The sequence below is a fragment of the Sylvia atricapilla genome, chromosome 3 (genome assembly GCF_009819655.1).
Source record: "Sylvia atricapilla isolate bSylAtr1 chromosome 3, bSylAtr1.pri, whole genome shotgun sequence".
NCBI classification, from domain to species: Eukaryota; Metazoa; Chordata; class Aves; order Passeriformes; family Sylviidae; genus Sylvia; species Sylvia atricapilla.
This window is the reverse complement of record NC_089142.1, coordinates 28,737,406-28,764,397: the sequence shown is the minus strand read 5'-3', so window position 1 is coordinate 28,764,397 and position 26,992 is coordinate 28,737,406. Positions and strand designations below refer to the sequence as shown.

General features: G+C 36.1%; 1 protein-coding gene across 1 annotated transcript in view; it reads left to right on the top strand.

The window, feature by feature from the left end:
- LMBRD1 (LMBR1 domain containing 1) overlaps positions 1 to 26,735 on the top strand; it is a 69,441-nt gene extending 42,706 nt beyond the window's left edge. The window contains 9 exon segments of the mRNA XM_066314981.1: positions 1,981 to 2,064; positions 2,066 to 2,134; positions 6,529 to 6,593; positions 7,347 to 7,449; positions 8,546 to 8,650; positions 9,876 to 10,025; positions 15,144 to 15,219; positions 25,498 to 25,589; positions 25,750 to 26,735. Of these exon segments, the coding sequence (XP_066171078.1) occupies positions 1,981 to 2,064; positions 2,066 to 2,134; positions 6,529 to 6,593; positions 7,347 to 7,449; positions 8,546 to 8,650; positions 9,876 to 10,025; positions 15,144 to 15,219; positions 25,498 to 25,589; positions 25,750 to 25,869 (864 nt within the window). The 3' untranslated portion in view covers positions 25,870 to 26,735.
- The last annotated feature ends 257 nt before the right edge of the window (positions 26,736 to 26,992 follow it).

Genomic DNA, 26,992 nt, shown 5'->3' with positions numbered 1-26,992 from the left:
TCCTTGCTTACCAGTTAATGTACCTTGCTGTTAATAGCAATTTCTTCATGAAAAGCATACATATGGAAAGCTGTTCTGAGTCCAAAATATCCCTAGGATGTGAACACCATCTGTAAAGCCATGATAGTTTTGCAGCTAATGCTGTGCCTCATATAAGCAAGATTTTTAACAATCTCTGAGTGCAAGCCATAGAAGGATAAGATTCCTTTACATACAAGATGATAGGGGAAAATCTCCCACCTCTTTTTTCAACCCATTTCAGAAAATGGCTTGACCAGTGTTTTCACAGCCTTCATTGGGAAAAGTGACATGCAGGTGCCTCGCTTCCGTCTTGGCAGTCCATCTGTGCTGTTGTGTGCTCTGTGATAGTAGACTTCAGAGATGTTGAAGCAGTTCCAACAGCCTTCCCTTGATGCTTGATTTACCTCTACACAGTAAATCACTGTGCTCTACGCAGTGTGGGCACCTTCAGTGTTCTAGAGATTCTGTTGAATAAAGAAATCAAAACTTAGTCTGTTTAAATTACCCTGCTTGGTTTTGCATAGTACTGCAGCACCCAAGGCATCCCTTACTGAAATCAGTATGAGAAAAATGAGGAATCTGTGGCAAATGGATCATTATTATAGAAGACCTTGATGGATTATGATAACTTGGATGCAGCTGGTCGTCCTGTTGAGTCTGGCTGAACTATAGGTTCAAGAAGTAGAAAGTTCTTAATTTATGTTTATATTGTAATGACTTTTAGTTCAAACTAATTTTTCTTGGTTTATGGATTCTGGTCAGGATTTTGCCTCATTCTGTAATGGAAATATCAGTACTTCAGTTATATGTACATTAAGTTGTGAAGAAAGTGTTACTGAGAGTACTATACAGTCAAAACTAGAAGTATGAAGGTATGCTACTGAGACTCAATATGTAGTGTGTTCTTGTATATCTGGTAGGTTTATTTCATTAGTCTTAAATATTTGACACTTGAACTTGCAGATTGGGAGCTTGAACACTGTTGTTGAAAAGTGCTTTTTAAGTCAGAGGTGCTGTACAGGGTATAGTACATATGTTCCTATTAAAAGTATGTTGTAATCTCCAATTTAAGTGTTATGTATGCCTATAATGTGGTTGTAGTCTTTTTGATAATTTTAGTTAATTTTTTTTTAACTTCACTGGTATAAAGTGTTATATTTTTTACAGGAAGGAGCTGTTAAAATAAGAGGAAAATTAATAAGGAATTTCAAAACTTTAAAATATAGTTTTAGTGCATTTCCTACTATAAAAGAATCTTTTTCCACGTGTGATTTGTAATACACAAGCATCGATGTTAGAAACAGTGTTGGCTCAGCTGCCTAATGGCCCTTTTGTTTCTTTTGCTTATAGCAAGTAACTGAGATTTGTGAGGATGTGCTACTCACTTTATAGCAGAGTGTAATGGTTCCTGCTCAGTATTTAAAGGCTCAAATTTAAAATACATTCTTAAACATAATAATCAAATTATCTGGTACATTCAACTAATTCTTGGGGTAATGCTGCCTCTTATCTGACCTATGCTTCTTGCTCAAGAAACATAGCTGAGTATCAAGTGGAATGTTGGAAAGAAAATGCAAAGTCCTGAGCTGGATATATAGGCTTAATTGTGGCATTTAATAGGAAGTGACCTGAAAAATCTGCATGTTCAGCCTGCCACATAAAATATGGACCTCTTTCAGGTTAGATCAGGTTATTTAGATCATGACTGTGCTTTTTAAACCATTCTAGCTATGAAGGTTTTTGAACGTTTTCATTGTGAACAGTGGTTTTTGCCACCTATAAGAATTTTCTGGTTGCAGATTGTGACTTTTGTGCTTCATCCTCTTGTATTCATAGAAGTTATACATGCATGAATTATATACTAAAAATTCTTTAGCGTTGTTGTAAATAATTTAAGTAGCTGTTGGGTCTGTTTTCTTGATTTGGTGACTCTTGATCTTTTTATCTTTTTGTAACCAGTGCAGAGATGGTCGTCCTCGCTTCATCGAGGGATAGACGAACTTTACAAAACTAGAAGAAAGATTAAGGACACTTCGAAGGAGGAGAAAGGCATCTGGAGTCTATTGAGAAAAGCTGGTGGATAAAGTTCTGTGAAGCTATTCGACCTCTAAAGGTAAAACTTCTCACTTCTTGATACTTAAATTGAATTAACTTCCAATTTCCTTTTCTCTCATAAATCACAGGTCAAGTTTGGCAGTTACCACCCTAAATATCAGCTGGGTTTTTCTTTTTTTATTTACTCCAGTACTACATAGTGATAGCCCTATAGTGAACTCTGAGCTGTTGGAATACCTTTTACTTTGTCTCAACTCTGGTTAGGATTAAAAATTAACAAATCCTAGCTGATACACTTTACTGCTACTGCCATAAAAAGCTGAATATCTTACTTTTTTAATCAAATGTATGAAAATGAGAAGAAGAGAAGGAAGAATTCTACAGCTGTCAGTTAGCTTGGGTTAATCTAAATTACATGTATCCAGCAAAATAAGAAACACTTTGATAATATATGCATTTGGAACAAGCATCTTGCCAAGAATTACTTGATAAATAGTAAGCTAGCTGAGTAGAACCTAATGTCATGATACTTAACCAATGCAAAGGAGATGGTTCTTGGGGCAAAGCTTTTATCTTCATGTCTTTGATCTCAGGACTTTGATTTTCAGTAGATACCTGGTTTTGAAACTAGTACTTTTATGAACGGTATTGCCGTATAAAGTATTTCTTGCCAACTAGATGTAGGAAGAAATTTCAGCATTCCTTTCATTCAGATGTAGGCTGCTTTTGGGAAAGCTGGGGAGAGGGGGGTGGGTTGTAAACAATTTTTTCTGTCATTGCTGCTGTTAAGTGCTGAGGTGCTGAAGGCAATGGGCTGAAATTGCAGCTGAACAAAAGCTTTCAGTGTGTAATTCTTAGTGGAGTTACCTTGCTAGCATACATTACAATAGAGACTGAGCTTGAAGGACAAATATCCCTGACTATTCATGTTAACGTTTGGGAGGCTTCCTTTTGGTTTGAAAAATACTTAATACAGCTTGTGTTTGAAGTATTAAACCTTCTGTAACTTTGTCACATAAAGCTCAAATTTGAAAAAATGTCGGCTATATATTTGTCTCTGGGACTTTGGCAGTCCATTGTGTTCTCACAGGAAAGGATACAATACCATTAGTTACTCACAGCTATTGTCTGCAGTCTGGATAGTATTCCAGTGTCTCCTTGTTTTTGTGGTTGAAAGCTTTGTATTCTCTCAGTAACTGTGACAGTCACTGAGAGTTGTTGACTCATGAATCACCAGACTGAAGCAAAGTTGCAGGTGGTTAATTTTTCCTGACAGATTTTTCTTAGACTATAGTTGTGCTATGAAGCATGTCGAGGGCTTGTTATTCTGACTAGAGCTGTCCTGTGAAGTGGTATGTCTATCACTTAATTACATGTTAACTCTGCAAAACGTTTTACTGCTGCTTGAAGAGCATTTGGGTTGTCTTTAGATAGATATATATATATATAGAGAGAGAGAGAGATACTAATTTGTCAGTTGTTCAACTGGGCTTTAAGAAAAGGTGAAAATCTGTTCCATATCCATGTATAGTACTTCTGTTCAGTGTAGAAGTGCAGAAAGTATCTTAGAGCTTTGCTTACCTTTTTTACAACACTTTCATTTTCAGTGCCTACAATTGGATATGTTCAAATATGTGGCCTCTTCTCAGACTTGAAGAGAAATTCCATTTCTTGGGAAGCAAGTACTAGATAGAGAACCGTTTTTCTGCCTTGTATTTGGGATGGTCAGTTTGTGGGAGTTGTGGGCTCTTATTGGGACTAACAGAATAGAATAACATGTTCAGGAATTGCACTTAATCTTCAAGGTCTTTTACAGTGTTAGCTTGGTGTCTGCATTCAAACTTCTGTTATCATATCGTCTTTTTATAGTGTCCTCAAGTGTTCTTGCTTTGTTTTATTACTGCTAAGTATCTATTAGCATGTGATTTGTGGTTAAACAAAGGCAAAACTTTTTTCTTTAAGTAGAAAGCCTCATTTGACAATCATTTTATTCAAAGCAAACTCAAACATGAAGCTGTTAGTTTTTCAATTCAGCCAAAAGCTGCACATCTTAAGATCCCAGGGAATTGAGTATTGGCCAACATGGGTTTTCAGTAATGCTGAATTAGTCTAATTTCTTTCTACGAAATGTAACATTTCCTGCTTCTCCTTTTTTATGGTTTCTTACACTTTCATCTGATGCTCTGAGACAAGAGAAATGTGGTATACTATGAGGTTTTAAAAATTATTTAGGGAAAACAAACTCCAGAGCACAATGCTATATTTGTTTAATATGTGAACAAGACTATAGGATATGAAACATGATCTGCTCAACAATAATAAATTTGCAGTGTTGCATCTATATTTTCATGATCTTCATAGCTGTTGGGAACAAACTGGAGATGCCTAAGAAAATCAAGTGCTCTGTTTTGAGATCTGCATGAACAGAGATCCTTACGCTTTCTTTCCAAGACTCAACTCCTTTTGTTCTGTCTCTAGAGTGGCTCAGAGGGGAATAGGGAGTTGCCATCAGTCCATAACATTTCTACTCTCCTGTTGCTTCCTCTTCATGCTTTGTTTCTATTCTGGTGTGAATGGACTCCATGAACTGTTCAGTTCCTGTCAGATGCACATGTGGGATCTCTGTAGGCTGCAGCTTCCTTTAGAAAATATCCTCTTGTTCTGATGTGGGATTCTCCATGTGCTAAGATGTGGTTATCTGTTCCAGCATAGTCCTCTTAACAGGGTGGGGTAGAAATGTCTGCTCCATTCTCTGGAGCAGGACCTCTTTTGCTGAGTGTGGTGTCTGTCTACAGGGTGAATATTAACAATTTGGAAGTTGTTTTTGAGGCTTTTTAAACAAGTAATAACTGTGCATCATTTCTGCTTAGAGTAAATTAAGTCTGAAATTCCATTATTATCTCAGTAACACTTCAGAATTATCTATAGATGAAATAGCTTAGCTTGACTGATCTGGGAGCAGGGATAGATAGGAAGCAAAATCCTAACCCTAGAATTTCTAAATGTTAGATGTCTCTTCAGAAGACAAACATATTCCAGAGGAGATACAAATACCTGTCTAGTGGCTATCGCTGGAAGAAGGTAGTGAAGAACTATGAGATTCAGACTCTTGGCCTCAATTGATTTTGTATATCTATTGGCCAAACAGCTAATACCTAGTAGGAGTTTTCTGTGAAGAGGTAAAATCTTAGTACATTTAATTATGTAGAAATGCAAAACTTCAAACCTTGATATTGATCTCTAAATCTCTATCTAATAAGACCTATATAATTAGAGTTGTTTTATAAGTGATGTTCTGATATTGAGATACAGAGTTTGCAGATGGTAGTTTATCTTCAGAATTTAATGAACAATAATAGTGTTGTATCTAAGTGTCTTTAATGAACAGCTGTAATAAAGTTTTTAACCTTTTCATCATGGTTGTGTGCCAGGTTTTGAGGCTAATGAAAAAACTGTGAAACTCCCTCATTCATGTGGAAGTCCATGCATTGTCTCCCTGCATATAGAATTTTGAAATAACTCTGTCTAGGTCTGAGGTCTAGCAATCTGAAAATATTGTTTTGGGGAGTTCAGTGCACTTATCTGGTTGTATTCCATGGCTAGGGTTTCTAGGAAAATACACTGAAACTGTTGGAACTCTAATGGGATGGGTTTCCTATATGGGCTCTCTTCTATGTGTCATCCCCTAAACTCCCCAGGGAAAAGATTTTGAAGGAGAAAACCTGTCAGAAGGAGGGAGAATAGTTTCCTGAACCAGCTGATAACCCAAGAAAAACAGTAGGAGGTGTTCTGGTTGAGGCAGCTTGGAGAATCAGTTCCTGGCTCGAGTGCTGTGTTTAGTAGGCATAATAAAAACACTTTTCTGTGTTTTAATCAAGACCTGGCATTTGGGTTTAGTTGAATTTTTCATCACTCCCAAGTGACTTGGTCATTGTGCATTTCAGAATAGTGCTACAGCAGGGAGCTTTTGCTCAGGCTTCAAGGGTGAGATCATCTTCCTTGTAAGCTGTGCACAGGTTGCCTCCTGTTGGAAGGTGATCACACCTGGAAGGTGGTCAAGGCATCAATCTCTAATTTCTTTAATTAAACCTAGATGCATGTACATAGTTAAGGCTTTCCACATAATATAGAGAATACAGATTGTCAATTCTGCTAAATGCTATGTTCATTAAATGTAATGTGTTATCTCTTCTCTTAAGTCACTTTTGACATGAGGGAAGATTTGTGTATTTACACTAGAGCATGTGATGTACTTGACAAACTGTGTTTAACAGGGTAAAAATTTTATGAGCAGTTCTCTCAAGTATTTACCAAAAAGTTTCTGTTTCAAGTGTATTTAAGTTCTGAAGTGTTCCAAGACCATTAGTTTGTTATTGAAATGAAGGCAAGTGTTCACTTCTTTCATCAACTGCAAACACTTTCAGTTAAATTGTTTTAAATTTTTACTTGCAGATTGTATGGGGAATATTCTTCATCATTGTGGCATTGCTCTTCACTGTCTCTCTGTTCTTGTCAAAGTAAGTGCATTTCAGCATTTTTTCTTGACCATTTAAACTACCTACTTTCTGCTCTAATATAAAAGTTGGGGTGGTTTGCCTCAGCTCCCTTCTTTTCAATGTTACATTTCTGCCAGTGGAGTTGCACTTGTCATTATAATAGTATATATTGAAATGGAGCAAAATGTATCAACAACAAACTGAAGAAAGAATGCATTTCAGGCAGAAAGCAATTCTGATTCAGCAGAGAAATTAAGCATGTATGTTCAGGAAGTTTAATTTGGATTACAGATGTGTTCTGCTTGCTGGAATGAATCCTGTTGCAGGTACTTCTTTGACTGCATAACAGGTGCTTAAAATCTTGCAGTAAGTGACACATTGAATCCCTTTTGATGTGCATTACATTGGAATGGCTTCATGGCTTTGAAAGCAACACAGCCAGTAGCAAATCTGGTAGATTTCAATGTGGATTGACACTAACCAGAGGTCTCAAATACTGGCATTTTTGATCTTTCAGACTGGGAAGATAAGCTGTATGACCGAAACTAGGGAAAAGTAAAAATGCTGAGGAGATGGAGAAATCAATATATTTTTCAAAGAACAAGTGCAGTGAGTGTGGTAAAGCAAAGCGTGTGTCTGTGTAGATGTTAGACAGCTGTCAGTCTCCAGGATTAGTTCAGTTTGGTTGTGTTCTTTAGATCTGCCCTCCAAAATTAAACTAAAGATAAAACTCTGGGAGAACCACAGTACTTAAAATTGTTCTGATTACTGCAGTTTGGACAAAGCTCTGCATTCGGCTGGCTTCGACTCAGGATTTATAATTCTAGGAACTAATCTGACCAATCCACTGAATATGCTTTTACCAGTTCTTCAAAGAGTAAGTATAGAAGTGGTGATAAACATACATAAGGATGCTCTTATGTTTTCTTTTAAATTTCTCCCCAAGTAATTTATTAAAACAACATTGTCTAAATGTGTGTTCAGTAAAATAAACACAAGCCAATTTCCTTAATATTTTTTTAGTTATTAGTTACTGATCTGAAAATCTTGGATGAATGGAATCTAGTTTGGGCAGGGAAGGTGGTGCTTGAAACTGATTTTGATATGATGAGAATAGTGGCCACAGAAAATCAGTGTTTCTAGTTACTTTGTCCCATCTTCTACATATGTTCTAGTTGGTGTATTGGATATCTTAGGCCATTTTGATGAAGTAAATGCAATTTTTCACTTTTTCATATATAGCACATTGAAAAATATGCTACATTGGGTGTGTTATAGTAAGGCATTAGTCTTGGAAGCAGACCCAACATAAGAACATACATCAGTTAAGTTCAGTAGAGTTGGAAGGCAACAAGTACGCATACAAATATGAGTTTGTTATGAGTAAACTGAGAAAAAAGAAAAGCTTTAATATTAAGCTAGTGCTTAATTCCCCTCCCCAGCTGAGTTATTCCTATACTGTTGGTATAATGGGTCAGCACACGCATTGCTTCCTCATGGAAGTTTTAAAACTACTGAACATCTAAGCTTGTAGTTCACTGAGAAAAGTAGTGTTCAGCAGTGATATTATCTCAAGCTTTTATTAATGTAAATATAAAAATCAAGTTTTGTATGCAGATATGATCAGAAAGATAGTCACAAATATGCAATCCTAAAATAATTGTTGTCACTGTGGACTTGTCATTCTCTGGGCACATTTAAAATAATGAAGTATTTCTTCGTCTAAAAATGTTAAGGGTTAAAAATTAAGGCATGTCTTAAATTAATAAAAATGCTTAGTGCTTTCCCAAACTAATTGTCTAAGCCCTATTAGCAGCAAGCTATGTTAGCTGTATTTGGAGTCACCCATGTTAAAACTTTAAAATAGGACTCTGACTACCTCAGATATAAGCTATAGAAGTAAAAGCTACTTAGTTTTGAGTGGGAGAAGAGGTTTTTTTCCTTGTCTCTAACATCTTGTGTTCTTGTTTTAGGTTTTTCCACTTGATTATATTCTTATCACAACTATTGTTATGTACTTTATCTTCACTTCAATGGCAGGGATTCGAAATATGGGAATATGGTTTTTCTGGACAAGGGTAAATATAACTTGAGAGTTCAGTTTCTAATACTCAGATATTTAACAAATATGTGCTCTTGTATATATATTATTATATATATATTTTTGTATTGCTTCATAAATATGAGATGTTGCCAATGGCATTGTCTGTATGCCTAACATAGTGTTAAAAACCTATTGCACAATTTGTAATGCTTTTGAAAGGTGCTTCATTTTACTAAGTTATCAGACTTTGCCAAGTCATCAAAACTGATGTTTTAATTTGAGCAGTAGTGTCACCTGACTCCTTCAAGTGTTTAATCAGTATCCCTTTGGCTTCTGACTTCTCTAAGTTAAAACCATGTTATTGGAATATTTGAAGTACTGGTCAACTTTATGGTCAAAATCCATAATGTGGCATGCAGTCAGAGGTTCTTGATTTACCATCAGTGTGACAAGCGTGTTTAGCTGTGTAAGAGAAGGCAGTGCAATGGTGGTAGGGCTATCTAAATATTTTGCAAATAATAAATTACTGTATAGAAGCAGCTTAGTGTCCTATTACATGATATTCATGCGTCTGATACTTGGTTAAATATTTCCCTGCTAATGTGTCTACTTTCCCTTTAAAATTGTCACATTTTCATGTGGTGGCACTCCAAAATTGTGAACAGTGACCATCAGTCTTTGCAATGAGTTGTGAAATGAGTTGTTGGTTTTGGTGCTGTCATGTCCCCCTCAGCTGCCAGCTTCTTTACCCTAACATGGTACTCAGGTTGAACCTTTGGGAATTGGAGTGGTGTCTACAGGGCATCAAGGAAGAATTGTTGTTCCCTGAAGTGCTAAATGTCCAAGATGTTACCATATGGTGTGTTATTTTACTCAGAGCCTGGCCATGCTCTCATAACTCCATCCTCTGTTTCTAGGTCTGATTAGGTGTATAGTGATAGGTGACACCCCACTTTGAGCAAAGGACACTGTATTCTTCAATAAACCAATGTACAGTTTGCTATAGGTGTGACAGGCAATTTAAACTAAATGCTAGCATATAAATGTTTTGGGCCATTAATACAAATAGAACTTAATTTGGTTAAATAGCTGTGCTTTGAAAACCTGCTTTGAACCACTGGAATTAAGTTGCCAGAAGATAATTGTAGCAACCTCCCACTTCTGGCAGTAGAATTAAAACTTATTTGAACTAAAGAGGTTTTTTAATGCCTTCAGAAAAAAGATTTCATTGTGTTCATTTTTTTTTTTTCTGATTTTAGCTTTACAAAATCAGACGAGGAAAAACTCGACCTCAAGCACTCTTATTTCTCTGTATGATACTGCTGTTGATAGTTCTTCATACAAGTTACATGATTTACAGTCTTGCCCCACAGTATGTAATGTATGGAAGCCAGAAATACCTGGTGCAGGTGAGATAGATTTTTTTGTTTCAATTTTGTTTTCTGCATTAAAAATGTACTGTTTACAGAAACTTTGAAAGTCAGACACATTTTCAGTTTTTGAAGAAACTTTGGTAGGCAGTTTTTTAAATACTAGTAGGTCTCTTGGTAATACACAAGCAAGAAATGGATTGCACTATATATTACAAAACTTAATTTCTAGGTCATCTTAAGCCTTTGTGAAACTGAGGTTTGTTTTACTCCTTCTGAAAAGACAATTATTGGCTTCTGCTAGATTTTGTACTGGTCTGCTTCGGTTGCCAAGTGACTGCAGTGGGGATTATTTTGAATGTGTAAGGCTTTGTACAGAATGAAATCAATGCTTGATTATAAGTTGATGATTTTTATGTGCATATTTATGAAAATGAAAGGTAACTTGGTGCAGCAAAGTATAATAATCTGAGTGGAGCTAAGTGTGTGCAGATTAATCACATTTCAGGCACTTTATAGTGTCCAACTTCATGCAACTCCATGTGGTTCTTGCACTGTAAAATCTTCTATAGAATTAAGCAACTAAAATTCAGTCTCTGCTTTTGTTATAGCACTTTTCTGTATTTCAAGGTTTTGATTTTTTTTAGTCTTTCATCTTCTCTACCTGAAGAATTACATTATTGTATTACATCTTAGTTTGAGTGGCAGTCTGCATATTTATGGGGAAGTTCAAAGTTATCTATCAGAAGCATCTTGAGAGGTTTCATTGACAGCTGTTTATTAAGGTCTGGTATCTTACAGGGATAGACTTCATTAGATCTGATCTTGCAAATATAGACAACTATAACCAGGTCATGAAGTGGTTGCCTATTCAGGCACAATGAAGTCAAGATCCCTTGATTTGTGTTTAATATTTAAGTTTCACAAAGGCAAAACAGTTGAGCTAGAGTGGTCAAAAGAGGATTTAAATGAATGAGATTGCGGTGATAGGATACTGCTTTGAGCTTTTGGAATCTGTATTTCTCTAGGAGGCTGTTCCTGTTGGAGGAGAACTTGACTGTTTTACCAACTATGTACCTGCTGACTTCCTTCAGCTGCAACTATTTAGTAAATTTTGTAATTTATTACTATCAGTCCTTCATTTAAACAGTGAATACTTGGGGCAAAAGGATTACAAGGAGAAACTGAAATTGGAGTAGCATTAAATAAGCTAGAAAAGAGGAACTTGCTCAACTTAAATGTGTTGGTGGGGTAGGATTGTCACTGCAAGAAGTAGAGGTCTCAGTAAATGCTGTGTTACTGCTGTATTTACATTTGAATTATCTGGTAATGGGCAATTGGTCATTGTGATACCAAGCACAGTAGTAGAATCACTGTAGGGGATTTGAATACTTGGTATTTTGGAAGTGTAATGCATTTTATTAGGTATTATGCTAAATATAGCTAACACAAAATAAAGTGTATAAATAGGCTCCCTTTGTCAGAATTAGGGTAGTAGCAGCATGAAACTAGGATGAATGCCAGTTTAGGTGCATTTACATAGAACTTTTAGCATGGCTACTTACTGTTTATGTAGCAAGAGCATCATATAGCTGTATCTGAATTAGTTATGAGCTCAGATCCCTGCAAAAGACAGTTTGCGGGTTTTTTTCATGTTGTAGAATGATTTTATGCCTCCAATTACAGTGCAGAGCCAGTGTGGGTGTAAGAGTGGGAAGAACAATTCCATTAAGGGTCCTGCTGAACTAGTCTTTAAGTCTTGCAGTGACCTGAGTAGGGAATCCTTTGTGATAAAGTTTGTAGATAGCATGGAAGATTTGAAGAGAAAAACAAGTAATGAAGGCTGTGGCTAGCAGATTGTTTTGCTTTATGAATAAAATAAAGGAGTATGTGTATATTAAGGGAAGCAGAAGGATTAAGACTTAAAAAACACTTGCATGTTAGCTGTTTATGACAAGAAGTATCTGAAGATAAATACATAATTTCTAAGAAAAATGGGTCAAGAGAATAAAGTACAGCGGTAGGAAGGCTCTTGTCATTCTTGTGGCTATTGCAATATAATCCTGGTCAGCGCTGTAAGGAGGATTAGCTGGAATGCTTGAGTAGAGCTATAACTTTCTGTTTAAAGGATTAGAAAATGTTCTGGTCAAGATAGACATAAGCTGAAGGACCCAGGATGGCTCATTTCAAAGAGCTGTGTTTAAAGTGCATCATCTAATTTGAGTAGAAATTGGTAAAGAATATGCTGGTAAATTACATCTGGCTTCTCTGGTATATCAAATAGATAAAAGGTTTTATGAAAAAATCCTCTCAAAGGATATTTCACAATATACCAGAACCATTTTCTTTGTCAGACTACCTTGGTAACTGATGTTAAATTTTGATGTTTTTAAGCGAGGAGAGATGGAGTCTGGGAATGAAGAGAAGCAAGATATTTTTCTGTGGATGTAGCAGTGAAGAGGTTCTTAAGAATTATGAATTGATGATTGTGGATTTAGGAGTGTCCAGGAACATAACCAGGAGCAGGGCAAGTGAATTAGACATAGCAAGCTTCCTGATGAGGAGAACCCTATGCACCAGCTCACTTTGACAGTTCAGGTTTTCATTGTGCTCTCACACTGCATTTGATTTCATCTTTTAGAATAACAGTGCTGGTAACCAACAGTGTGTAATAACCAAGCAATAAATGAGTATTATTCCAGGAAAGCTTAGTGGATGGGTGGGCTGATAAACATGTGGATCACAGTCTGGTGGCTCATAGACTGTATGAAAGGGGTACTTCCCCCTTTGCTTTGCTCTACAGTAATTCCAAATCTAGGAATGTGTCAACCTAAATTGTTATCACAGTTTACAGTAATGCATGGGATAGGTTAGATTCCTGTTGGAATCTTGAACTGTTTCCTTTGGAGACTGTAACTCTTGGCAAGAGCTTTTAATTTGGAAGTGGTGGTAACTTTTCCTTGTAACTGAAAATGTTGAAAAGTGGAGCTTCTGTGAGGCAATTAACATTAACTAGACCTGGCCTACTTGCTTTATTAACTCTGAGCAGTGGCATGTTCAGAGCAGTGACCCCAATTCATTAAGTGTCTTCAGCTGTGGTGTCTGTAGGAAACTTGAAAATTTCTTTGGGATATTGTTCCCAAAGCAACCAAATCCCTCTGTAGGGGGTAGTAGTAGTATTTGTTCAACTCTGTAGTAATTATTCAACTTCCATAGCTTTTCAGACATCAAGGATAACTTGGTTTCACCTCTTGAAGCAATTTGTCATATCTGTTAATCAGCAATGAGTCTTTGCATAACCTTTCACAAAGAGAATTGTGTCCACATCCAGGCCGCCTTCTTAGCTTTCTAGCAAAAGCATAACTTTGCCTGTACTTAAGGTTTAATTCCTATTTCTGTTCAATGCAGTCAAGGGTTATTTTGCCTTTGTCTGAAAGAAGGACCGCTGCTTGCTGATATTTGTACCCAGTGGACCTTTAAGACTTGATTGACTCAGACAGGAATTAAAAAGCCAGTACTTGCCATAAGCAACATGGATACTTTTCCCTGGTAGGGGACCAGAACAGCAGTGATCACTTGCTTCAGTCATCACTTGGATAATTTGGAGGAGCGGAGCTAAATTGCAGAACCCAGAGTCTCCACTGTCAGTAGCAGGAATCCAGAAGTACCATCTCTTAGATGGCTAAGTGTGGAAACAGATCTTTTGAGGTTCTTGATCCTTAACATAAGCGGAAACTAATCATGTAGCTGTAATAGGCTGTATCCTAACCCTTTTATATAATAGCTTGCTATTTTCTGAAGTGTCCAAAATGTGTCAGCTCTTGAAGCACATGTACTGAGTTACTGTCCATGGTTTTGTCTCATGCTTGGCCTTGGTGCATCCTGCTTTCAGCCTTGGAGTAGATGGGATAGCAGAACACTCAAGTTTAACTCTGCCAATACTTCTACTAAAAATGTCTTAAGTTATAGGAATGTTCATGGAGAACAGTGATATAAGACTTGGGAAAAAAAAAAGCATAGATGTTGTCAAAGAGAGCCCATGGGTGTAGCTATTGTTGTATTTAAAATCCTGTTAATATGTTTAAGTGAATGTAGCTAAGGAAGACAAAACTTTGAAAGGGCTACGTTTTGATTGTTTTGAGCTTTTTGTGTGCCCCATGAAATTTTACAAGGTATGATACTGTTCTTTTAAAAGAAATGCTTGTTATGACTGAGCAGTGTAAGCTGGAATAGTGACAGCCAGCTGGAATACATTCTGGAGGTGGGAAACTGCTGAATGTACAACTGGACAACTGAAATGTCATGTGTCTTCTTACCCTGTTGTTTCTGACTACACATTCTCTTTATTCCTGATTCCTGTGACCAAGTAATTTTCCTTTTCGATCTGTTTAAGGCAGTCTCCCCACTTCCATGGCCTTGCATGAGGCAAAATTAACTGCATGTACAAATTGCTACTTTTTCAGATAGACACTGAGTTGTTTCTGTTGGTTGTTGAAAGTAAAAACTGAATTTGCTTAATATTGATAAACTTCTTCAGTTAAGTTTTTAGAGCTTAGTTTTGTGTGCCAGCTTGTACTGATTGCTGGTATGTTTTAAGGAACTTTTTTCTGTCTGAAGAAAAGATGTTGAGTCTTACTGATTTCCTGAAAGGGTCAGTTTTCTAAAAATCTGAGATACTTAAGTAGGCACCTTTTGGGTTTTCAATAGTTCACTTAAGCATAATTTCCTCCACTCTGGTGGTCCAAGTATGTTGTGTGCTACCATCTGGCTTTATGTATAATGTATTCATTATCGTTATCAATCCTAACACTTTTGTGGTGTTTTCATCACCGAAGTTGATTTTCAAATTATTTTTATGCACAGTTAAAAGCTTTAATTTCAGAGCCCAAGTATATTTTTCACAAGTCTTCAAAAAGAGCACAAGCTATTAATTTTTTTGTTAATGAAATCATATTTAGAAATGTTCATGTTTTACTGCTCCCAAGTTACTCTGCATATGCTGTATAAAAATACTTCTTTTGAATATTCTAAGAGATTTGCTTAAGTTTTTATTTTAATTAAATCACTGGAAGATATATTTGGTTTCTGCACTATCATCTTCTGTGGAAGATCACTGCTGGTGTACCAATGTACTAATTTTCCGTATTCATAATGCAGAGTAATAAGACAATTGATGGCCAGCCAAGGAATGTGACACTTGTGTCTAAAGACTGTGATGCAGATGCACCTGAAGGTAAGATGAATTTGTTTCTTTTACTTCCAGTGTGATAGGTGCATGCTCAGCTGTAATAAGAAGCTTAATCTCTGTCTTTGTGGCTTTCATTTGCTTAAAATACAGCTCTGAGGTATAGTTAAGTTAAAGCTTACTTTATTTATTTGGAGAATTGACTATTTTTAGCCGAAATCATGGGTAACAAAGCTTTCCAGTTAACTTTAAAATCTCTCATTTGCTTTAATGTGTATGTAAAAGATCTTAAAAATAAACCCCAGCTGGTGAATAGCTTAGCATTGAAAGTGCACTTCACTGTGTATGTTTATCATACAAACATGTAAAGTATTCTATTTGGTCTCTCAGTGTACTCAGGAAAACTAAGGTCTGAGCTTCTCAGTGGAACTTGAGATTCTCAGTGGAAACTTGCAGATAAGAGAACTACATAATTTTTGATGAGATGTAAACGTGGGCTCTTTTGTGAGCAACAATACTAGTAGAACTAGCAATCTTAGACTGTTTTTCTTTAGTTCTCATAGATCTAGGCTGGAAATTATAGGGAATGATCAGTTTTCTCAGCTGTGTTACTAAATGTCCCCTTTTTGACTGTTACTTCGGCAGAAGATGTATTACAGATATTCTGGAGTGAATGGAGTGAAGTAGTGACTAGCAAGCGGATGGATAATGCTGGAATGTTCCTTGACTTTGTGTCTATGCATGCCTTACTGTTATTTTTGGGGGGATTTGTTTGAGAGAGAGCCTGGTAACATTTCATTTAGGTCTTATACCTCTGTGAAACTTGAGTAAGGGTGTGAATGAGTTTTAGCCTGGTTTAATTTAAAAAACAGGCTAATTGAAGTCATGCTGATTTTTTTTTTTTTTTTGCAGTCTTACTTTACACTTCCTTTCCCTCTGCATATAAACAGTTTTTTCACAATTTGAATTGCAGAAACTATTGCAATACTGATAATACTCTTTAAGGTCACAATCATATTGATTGTTAACACTGATTTCAGCATAAGATTTATAGACTTCAGAATGGTCCAGATTTTTTCAAACCCAAGCCTTCAATTGTTCTTACTCTGCCCAATTTTCAGCTCCTTTGCATGAACAGCATTTCTACTGTGTGTGCATTTCTTGCCTTATGAAAATGCTTGACAGTGTTAGTTAATTGATAGAAAAGATATTGTTGTTGTTCTGTATTCTCCTCTTACTATCAGTATTCTGTAACACCTGATGTTTTGACTGCTGCTAGAAGTTCTTAATAGCTGCTCAGTTTTTCTCTACTTTTGTTATTGGAAAATGTAAAACCCAATTTATTTTTGTACTAGTAGAGTTAACTGGACCGTTAGTTCTTTATTACTAGTCTGTCAAGCCAGGTCTCTTCTGGAGGGCAGTTCCCTTGTGTTTATGCTTATCTTCAAATGTAGGTTGTGTTGGTCTCATTCCTGGTGGTTCATAGCATTTCCCAAGGGTGATAATTTTTTTTTTTCCCCTGCTTCCCCCCATGCTTTGATTCATACATCCATTTTTTTGATTGCTGTTTTTAGACTTAATGCAGTTTCAAGTTGACAAATATAATTGCTCAAATCAGTTTAAGCTGCTCTGTTTTTGTGATTAAAATTAGAAACTGGCAAAATTTAGAAAAGCAAATGTGTTGCCTTTCACAATGAGATCACTTTTGTCCAAGTTGTACAGATCTTTGTTTCTTGTAAGCAGCTTCTTGACCTGGCCAGTATCTGCTGAAAGCAGAATGTACTCACTGGCATTTTTAAGTTTTTTAATCTTAACCTTTGTGAGAGAAGTTAAAATAGTCTGATTTCCTCAGACTTTGCTTAATTATAGAAACTGGGGTTGGATTTAAATAAACTTTAAACCCGTACTTTAAACCCATATTTGAATTTTTTTATACTTTTAATACTTTACATTATTTTCTTTCTTAATTTACTTTGATCAATGGAAACAATATGCTGATGCTTAAAACTAGTCTTCTGATGTACAGAAAACAAGTTGGTCCGTGTAAATGATGGCTTTGGTTTGTCATCATGTTGTTGCAATGGCTATCTCTGAGTCATGGCCTCCTTTCTTAATAGCAAAGAGGTAGAGAAGATGTTGATATGCTGTTCTGTGCTAAACTAGTGTAAGTAGAAGATGGGTGAATATTTCTTAAATGGGAATAGCAGTGTGATTGAAAGGCTTAAGTGGAATTGTATTAACTGTAGATGATACATTCAGGCCATTCATGTGCTTTATAAATGAAAGAAATTTATTTTGTAATCATCAACTTAAAAAAAAGGTTGCATTAGTGAAAGAATTTTAATGATTGCTTCATCCAGCCAAGTTTTAGAAACTGGAAATGTAATCCTTACCTTGGAATACCTGCCATTTTTAATAGTGGTAACAAAACTCATGAAATAAAGCAGATGCTACTCTTTTCTGTGATCAGACAGAGCATTCTGACAAATCGGACTTATTTTGAAGGTAGGAACTAAAGTTCTAAATACAATTTCTCTGGTTTTTAGGGATATAAGACATGGGCAAAAATATATGCAATTAACTTTAGGATAAAGGTTGGTCATGCACTTGCAGTTTGAATTACTTTCTTTTGTACTAGGGTTTTATGTAAATGTGTGAACTGTAACTAAATGCAGACATTGATTTGTTTCCTCAATTAATTTTGTTCCATTTAAATTGATTTACTTCTAACAGGTGTTCTTAAACATAAAACAAGCAATGACCTCTTAATGGCTGTGCTGATAGATAAGTTTATAGCAGTCTGTCTTATTAAATGCTCAGATATTGGAGATATGATCTCTATTTACTACTACTAAGTAAATTATTTTTTTCTTTCTGGGATGGTAGAAGAGACTTGATCAGGTTGTAACAGCTCATACTTGAGACTTTACTGGGCAGTGTGTCCTGTAGAAATGTTTCAAACTAATGTTTGGTTTGGTTCAAAGGACAATTTCACTTCCTGGAGAAACACAAGGCAGTTAAAATGCAATCTTACAAAAAACACGTTCTCCAGTATTTATAGTTAGATATATAATTTGCTTTAGCATTGGTATCTGCTTTCATTCAGCAAAGCTTGTCTCTGTTTACTCCTGATATGCAGGAGGTAAATCTGTTTTATACTCAGATAAGGGCCATAATAGTGTAACTACATGAAACAGAATAGAAGACAAAAAATAATAGAGCAGGGTACACGTTATAAGTCAAAGTACTTTTTTTTTAGTTAAACGTCTTGCACAAAAAGTTTGCGTTCTGGTGGACTTAAACTCCATAAGTAGTCTTTTGGGGGCAGCAAGTTTAATGTATCTGTTATAGGCAAAACAAGCTTTAGTTTTCAGTGGTCAGTACAGTTGGGCAAAAGTATCATTTGATACTGTTTTCAAGGGCTAATGACAGCTGAAATGTTGGGTCAACAATTCAACTGAGTATAAGGTAAAGCAAAGAAGTTCAGTTATGTCATTAAGACTCTTGCAGCAGGACTAATGTGTTGAAAACTTGGTATAGGTTTAGCTCAACAGGTTAATGGGATTTAATGTAAATGTGCAAAGACTCAGCTGCAAGCCTGAACTATGAGATCTGATAAACACTATCTGCCTCTTTCTAGATTAAAAAATCCCAGTTTTAGACATCACTCACTTTAAATGCATAACTTGCTCTGAATTCTCCTTGGATTCTGTTACTTCACTGAGGAAATGAGCCTTGCCCAAGGCCTGTTATATGCTAGGTACAGTTCATCTCCTAGGCCTTTTACATAGATCTGTGCTAACTTGGAATTACATGTGAAGTGAGAAAGAAAAAATTATCTCATTTATAGGGCTTTGAAATGAGGTCTTACTGTGCTAACTTATCTGTGCTGCTTTCTAAGATGCATTAACTAGCTTGAAGTCAAAAACTTCGAGACCTCAGGCTTAATTTTTGCCCAAAAAAAGATTAGATATAGACATTACTCACTCTGGAGGCTCAAATACAAATGCCAAAACAGGAGCATATTCTGTTTGTCTTTTGGAGAAGTACAGGAGACATGCAAAGGGAAACCACAAACAAGTTGCTCAGAATCCTCAGTATTAGTGATTTTGTATGAAGAGTTGTATGACTGTAGCTTATCACTTCCAAGCTGTTGTTCTAAATTAATTTGAAAAATTAAAAAAATGCTTCACATAAAGTAAGGATTTTAGTGAGTACTTTTCATTTCCTGTTGCTTTGTAAGTGACCTTGCTGGTACTTTACCCTGAATCTACACTTACACCTAACTCTCTTGAAGTCCTCTATAACCATAAGACTTCCACATAGATAAGCACAGTGGTGCATGTCTGAGCACAGAAAGCTGTTTGGGAACTGTAAACAAATGAGCAGCTAAGAGTACTGTAAATGTCTCTTTGCACTACACTGTTCACTGACATGCAGATGTAGATCTATCAATTCCCAGAATTATTTTTCCTAAAGGAGGAGGTTTTGATAAGAATGAAAATAATAGGTCATGCTGTCTGCTGCTTCCTTTGTAGAGTTTTACATCTCTGTTCATCCCTAGAGTATTGCCTTCAATGTTTATCACTGGCTATATCTTTATAATAAGAATTTTGTGTCTGGTTATTTAAAAATAAGGCTTTCAAGGGAGATGCAGAAAATGCCTCTTGAAGAACTTCAGGTTTAGGGTGGCAATTTAAAGGCCTGAGAGGACAATTAGGGCTTGTATTTAAAACCATGTGGCCAGTGCTTGTAATTAACCTGAATTGTACACAGTGTTTCAAAGAATCTCTACTTTCAACAAAAGCACTGAGAACAATTTTTCCATCAGCAGCCTGATCCAATGGTTTATTCGTTCCTTGTAGAAACTGGGCATTATCTCTTTAGAATTAAAGTGGCTTGAGATTTAGCTTTTGGCTGGCTAATGCTGTACCATTCCACTTTATCCATGGACTTGTAGCATTAGTATTTTCTTCACTTGAAGGTACTTAATAAACATTAAAATCAAGTCATCCTTTAAACGTGTGAAAAATGAGATTTGAGATTAACAGGTTTAGCTCTTCAAATCTCATTAAATGTTTTTTACCTAGTCTGTTAATACATGCAAATCTTGGCACTCTCACAGATTCTCTGTAACCAAAGTGAAATAGAAACCTTATAGCTGGGTGAAATTTTGCATTATAATGCAATAACTGTGCTAGGAGGAACTCCAAATATAAAATGGCCAGAAAAGAACTGACAGGCTCTTTGAATGTGTAGACAGTAGTGAACTACTACTAGTGTAGACACTACTTCACAGGAAGTAGTGAAAATTTTTGCTCTGTTTAGCTAAAGCTTGTTTGTGCTTGGTTGTAAGATCCAGAACCTTTTTCTACAGCTAAATCCTTTGTTCATACATAAATGCAAATCCTGTTCATACATGTCACTTCATTTAAATTTGACCGTTGGGGAAAAAATGTGACACCCGGATCACTCAATAGGACATTATTTTTATTATTCAGCATTTAGAAACTTTTAGTGACTTTTTTCTTCTTTTGGCACGCAGTCTTGGAGGATCCTACTGGAAACCTCTCTAAAGCCGTACTAGCACTGATGGGGTGTGAAAATTCTGAAGCCATTTAATGTAGACATTCATAATGGGTAATTATCATCAAGAAGTTTTGTGAGTGCTGCAGTTGTTTGTGTACTGTAAAATAACTGCAAATAGCAATTGGTTATCCGGACTTGTAACTTTTGTTACAAAATCAGATCTGACTGTTTCTTTTAAAACCAGACTGATTGACATCAATTACATCATTTTTCTGTCCATCTAGTTTTATATCAAGTTGTGTTTGATTTGCAGATAGACCATGAAAAGTATCGTACACAACTTACCTGTAGCTTGAAGCACTGAAAAAACCAGAGTTTTCTTTGTAAATAACTTGTCCCAAATAGCTTTTCCAGGACCCTCTTTAGTTCCTGGTTCCCAGGTTTCTGGCTCCTGCTTAGCCTGCTAAGTCTTTTCCTTTGTCAGGATTTGATTCCAAACCTACTAAGCAGCTTCTGCTGAATAAGGTAGCTTTTTGAGCTCGACTTTTATCTGGCTAGACTTTTGGTCTCTATAGGTCTAATTTAGGTGCCATCTCATTACCACTTCCAGCTAAGCAGAAAAATCTTGCACCAAAGCCAGACAACTGGGATGTTACAGCAGGCAGCTTTTTTTGCTTGTATGTTAGACCTAGATTTTAGAAGGTTTTAGATAACTGCAAACTGTTGTTTAACATCTGAGTGATTTGATACTCATGCTTCTGTAGTGCACTGTAGTACTTCAAAGTGCTGTCAGCTTGAAGTGTTGGAAGCTTAGTGATTCATGTCTCTAAGTGGGGAGTTATTGTAGCTACATAGAACCAGTTGGGAAATATTTGCACATCCCTGCTGTATGTGAATAGTACGTGTTCCAATATGATATTCAGTCTGATAAGGGATCAAAGGTGTAATTTTACTGCCAAGTTAACCTTGAAGCAAGTGGTGCTGAAGCTGTTTAATACTTATGTTATTGTGAAAGCTGAGTGAGGGATGAATTGAAATTTAAGCAATTTCTGGGAGAAGTTAGCTGAGAGAAAGATAACTGCTATGGGATGCCACAACCCAAAAGTTGAAAAACTTTGTTTAGGAGATTAATTTTAGCTTGTGAAACCAGAGAAGTAGCGGCAGTGGAGGGGCTGGATTGTCAAGTTCAAAGACAGGCTCAACAGCTGAATGAGGCTACTGTTAATTGTGTGTGTGTATACATACATCACAGCAGAGAAGAATATGGAATAAGTGGGGATATGCTCTAACAGTATATTAAAAAAACACTTGTAGAAACGAATGAGTAAGGGGCAATGAAGAACATAGTTATTCTTTGCTTTTTAGCCAACAATGAGAGAAATCCTGTGTTTGTGGCCAGGACAGCTGTTGCTGCCATTCCATGAATCTGTTTCCAGAGAAAGGTGGAAGTTATATGTGAAATACCATCGTTGACATAAACTTTCTGTGGACTTTGGAAGCACTTATGAAGCACTTAACACTACGAAATATTGATTGAGATGTTAGGTTGTGAGATGATAGGTACAAAATGGGGAAATTTTTAGTATACCTGTTGATATCTTCCTGTAGGGACTCCTGAAGCTTGCTTTGTCTCAACAATTCCATCTGTGACCAATGCCGTACGTAGAACCTTCAAGCAGCTTTTTGCAGCATAGCTTTTGATTTATTGGCAGCTAGGCTGTATGAAATAAGTCTTCCTGGATACCTGAAGCTATGCCTTCAATACTTTTAGGGTCTGAAATTCTGCAGTTCTTAAGTGCTAAAGCACAGAAAGGATGCAGCTTTTTCTTTGGAAGTAGTTTTGAGTGTATTTTAAGTAAAACTAGGTTCTGCTTGAAACTGGGAACATCAGTTTCATTATTCTTTGGATAACATTCACACTTCGGAATTTCCCATCCAAATCTACTGTTGTTGTTTAGGTTTATGGTGCCTCAATCTCTACCTTCATGTAATGATTTTGAGCGCACAGGACTGAAGAGGTAGTCTGGTCCAACCCCCCAGTAGGGGGCAAGTAGAGCAGTTTGCTCACATCCATCCAGCTGTGAATGTCTGAGGGACAGCCTGCTCCAGTGTTTACCTATTCTGATTGCCTCTCCTACTATTTAATAGGTCTTTCTTGCTGCAGCTCTGTCATCTGTTGGCCTGTTGTTATGCAGGCCTAGGAGCAATCTCATTTAATTCTTTGTAAGCCCCCACTAGATAGCAGAGGCAGCGGTAAGACACACCTGCAAGTACCTTTACTTCAAGCTGAAAGAACACATCTTCATTGTCCACTGTGTGCTATAAGCTGTTGCAGTGGTCCTCCACTAGATTTGCTTCAGTAAGTCAATGCTGCTTTTGTACTGGGCAGCCCAAAATGGAACCATTGCAGATGCAGTTTGTCACAGTAGAAGAATTGATCAGTTTCGACTCCACTCCACTCTCCACTCCACTCCCTCCACTCACTTCCATTTCTGTGTTATAGATGAACACCAGTAACTACATGTTCTGTTTGTCTACTGGGAGATGAGATTGCTTTCTGCACAGCTGCATTATGTCTAGTCAACCTTCAGCCTGCACTATTGCATGGAGTCACTTAGTTCCAGCTACAGGGCTTCTGTCTCCGTTAAACTTTGAGGACTGTTTCAAGGGGCTTGAAAAATAATCCTTTCCTAAATCTGACCATCTAGTGTGTTGTACTTCTGCTCTTTATTTCTCCCCAGTTTGAGCTATAGATTTACAGAGAGTATAATTTGTTTCAGTGTCTAGTTGATTAATGAAGAGGTAAAACAAGTGTACACTACTGACTTTCAAATAATGCCAATGTTTATAAATTACATTGTTCACAACAATTTGTAACTCTTCCTAAGAAACCTTTCCTTCTACATGCTTTTGTGAAAGCACAGCATGTTTTGAGATGAATGAAAGACAGACATCATCAGGAAGTTCTCATAGTTTGAGTTTTCAGTGCACAAAATAATGTTTTAGGCTTTAATACTTGGCTTTGAACAGAATTATCATTGTAATTTATCATAAAGAAACTAATTCACCTCCTGGAAGAAGCCGTCATTTGAAAATAGTACATTAAGTAACTATTTCTTGCTATAATGAAAAACTTGATCAGTGGACTCAAAACAAAAAATAGTTGACTCTTCTGGTAGTAATGGCTATTAATACTTGTCATTCGTTATTTAAAAAAGTATCTTGAATCTTGGCTATTTGGCTTTGTTCCTTGGTCAGCACTATGTATGTACATATAGTATTTTTTAAATGGTGGCAGGTATCTGTTGGAGGCATGGTAGCTTTCCATGTGTACTATTGTTCCACATACTCAAGATACACCGAATATTCAGATTGATCATTCTGGATAACAAGTAGCTATATTAATTCAGGCTATTCATTATGACTTACTCTAAACTGAGTCATATAGAGGAATCAGTTGAGGAAAAATGTCATGTCAGCCTAGTAAGTAACATTAATTCAGAAATAATAAGTAAAATTTAGTTATCTGCTCTTGTAGCATTGCATAGAAATATCCTTGCAAGTTGAAACTATTTCAAAATATTTATCATCATCTATTTAATCCGATTATTATAAAGAACCATCTGAAAGTCTTAGTTGTTTTTTAATTCAAGTAACCAGCTGGAGAGCTGCAGATGGTATTGACAATATTATCTGCAATTATAAAGCATCTTCATTTCACTGGCATTTCTTACTTAGATGGCTGCTAAAGTGAGCTATGTAACTATATAAGTAGTGTATCTTTCTCACCTTCAGAAGGCAGGAAGTCTTTACTTCAACTGCACCTGGGGGATATTTCCAAACCTGGAGTCTGAACTGAGGGACGAACAGGCAGTTTCTGCGTTGCTTACTTTCTCTAGTGTTCAACATGTTTGTACACTGATTCCTGCTGTGAAATGGCCTTTAGGTGAGGTTTGAAGCATCGTAAACATAGTATAAAAAGCCAAAGAAAAACAACCAGGAAATTATATTTTACCTTAGCATGAACTCAGTGTGTGTTCTTTCTTGTATTTGAGAGATTAATGGACTTGCTTGTGTGTCCTGCTGGCCATCCTGTAGCATGACCCCTCGAATGCCACAGGTTCAGTGTCCTATACAAGCCTTGATGCTCCCTGTCTGTATGTTGAAAATTCCTTGGGAATTTGATTCTTAATTTTAAAATCTACCAGTCAGAAATGAAGAAAAGTACAGCCACATCAAAAAATATTCAACATTTATGCTTTAGAGGAGTACTGTTTAACTAGTAGTGACAGGTCTTGTGTACAAATAAGGTTTCTGTTATCTGGGTTAGAAAAGGCCCAGTATATGTTGGAGTTTTTTGTTTACGTGTAATTGACTCCTGTTTTTTTACAAAGCTTATGTAATCCTGGTAGGGACACATTTTTTCGTAATCCTGAAATGTTTTAATCCAGAATCTGCTTTGTATGGCTGCGGTTTATGCAAAATGGGAAGTGAGTTCCCTTTTGGATAGATTCTGTTTGATAATTGACACATCTGCATGAGAAATTTTTCCTAGTAGTAATGGGGTTACCTGTGTAACTTGTAGGTTCGTGTTACCTGTCACAGTCACTCTTGCATACCAAGTGTCTCTTTTGTATACCTTCTTGGCACAGGAGAGTAAATTAGATGTAATAGAGTGTAATTGTTCTGCAGAGCTAAATACTTTCCATAACTGCTAAAATATTATCCTACTATATGATATTTAGCTGATTTTTTGGTTGTTCTGTGTTGATCAATACTATTTCCTTTCAATTTTAGATCAGTGTATTGTCACTCGGACGTACCTCTTTCTTCATAAATTCTGGTTCTTCAGTGCTGCCTATTACTTTGGGAACTGGGCATTTATTGCAGTAAGTACTTGCATTTTGGAGACCTCTGAATCAAGTTGGATAATTTACAGTAGTTGTCATTGCATCATTTGCATTACCACACAACAATTTGTTTTAGTTATATTGCCCTTATATGCCACTGAACTGAATAACAGTAACGCTTTCTGCTTTAAATTTGCAGGTCTTTTTAATTGGATTAATTGTGTCATGCTGCAAAGGCAAGAAATCGGTTATTGAAGGTGAAGTAGATGATGACGATTCAGATTTGAGTGATGATGAACTGTCTGTTTATTACCATTGACAGCCTTTTGCCTTCACGATGAAGAAATGTAAAATTATGTTGAGACTTATGCCCACATGGAACTAGTATCCAGATAAGCATCTTTGCACCTATAAAAAGAAATGAGTGTACTCAATTAAAGGGATAAAAAACCTGAATATTACTTTGAGTAACACTGTTAAATGAGAACAAATGTTGAAGCTGACTTTGAATAATATATAGAAAATATTGTTTTATGATTAAATATATATGTAACCTTCTGATGTATAATTTATGAACTGTTGTAACTATTTCATAATTCACAGTGCTTTTCTCTTAACTTAGATTTTCTTAAATACTTTCATGCTTAACTTGTAGGACTTTTTTATTCATAAATACAACAACTCAAATCCTGCAAAGCCGTGCAAATACTGCAGGAAAGATTTGGATGAAGTTCACACTCTCAGAAGGACTTGACTTAATTTTTGCATTAGTTTTGCTGGGATTTCTAGATAAAGCTATAGTTAACAGGAGACTGTCCAATAAAGTATGCCAAAAATATTACTTAAATGGTGAGTTGCCACTCTGTGAAAAAGTCATTTACATACTGTGATCTCTGCTGAGTTACTATGGAAATCCTCATGTAACTGTGAGGTGTTGCTCTCTCAAAGGAAATCATAGTGTATATTACAATATTCAGCACTGTTGCAGTGTTTTAGTAAAGTTCAGTTCTGAAACTTCCAGGTGCCTGATCTAGTCATAAGTAATGGAATTAAGATGTGATTAATTTTTAACTTATTTTTCTCTTTAATGCAAATGGTCTAGTTTAAAGTTCTTTCAATATTTAAAATAAATGTTGTCAATTTGTTTACAAGCCAATATGTTTATATAAACACAGTTCAGAAATATTTTTTGTCGTTTGTGTTGTCTTTGTAAATTAATCCTATTTTAGCTATATAGTTACTGAGCTATATTTCTGAGGATGAAAAAAATCTTATATCCTTTGACAGACTCTGAAAGAGAAAATGTTTACAAGGACAGGTTTTTAAGCTTCTAGTGCTGCCTGAGGGACATTATTACTCTATGCAAGCACCTGAAAATATGAGTAGTTGTCTTTTTTGTAAGACTAATTGTTAAATAGCTATTAGAATATAGGAGAGTTCTT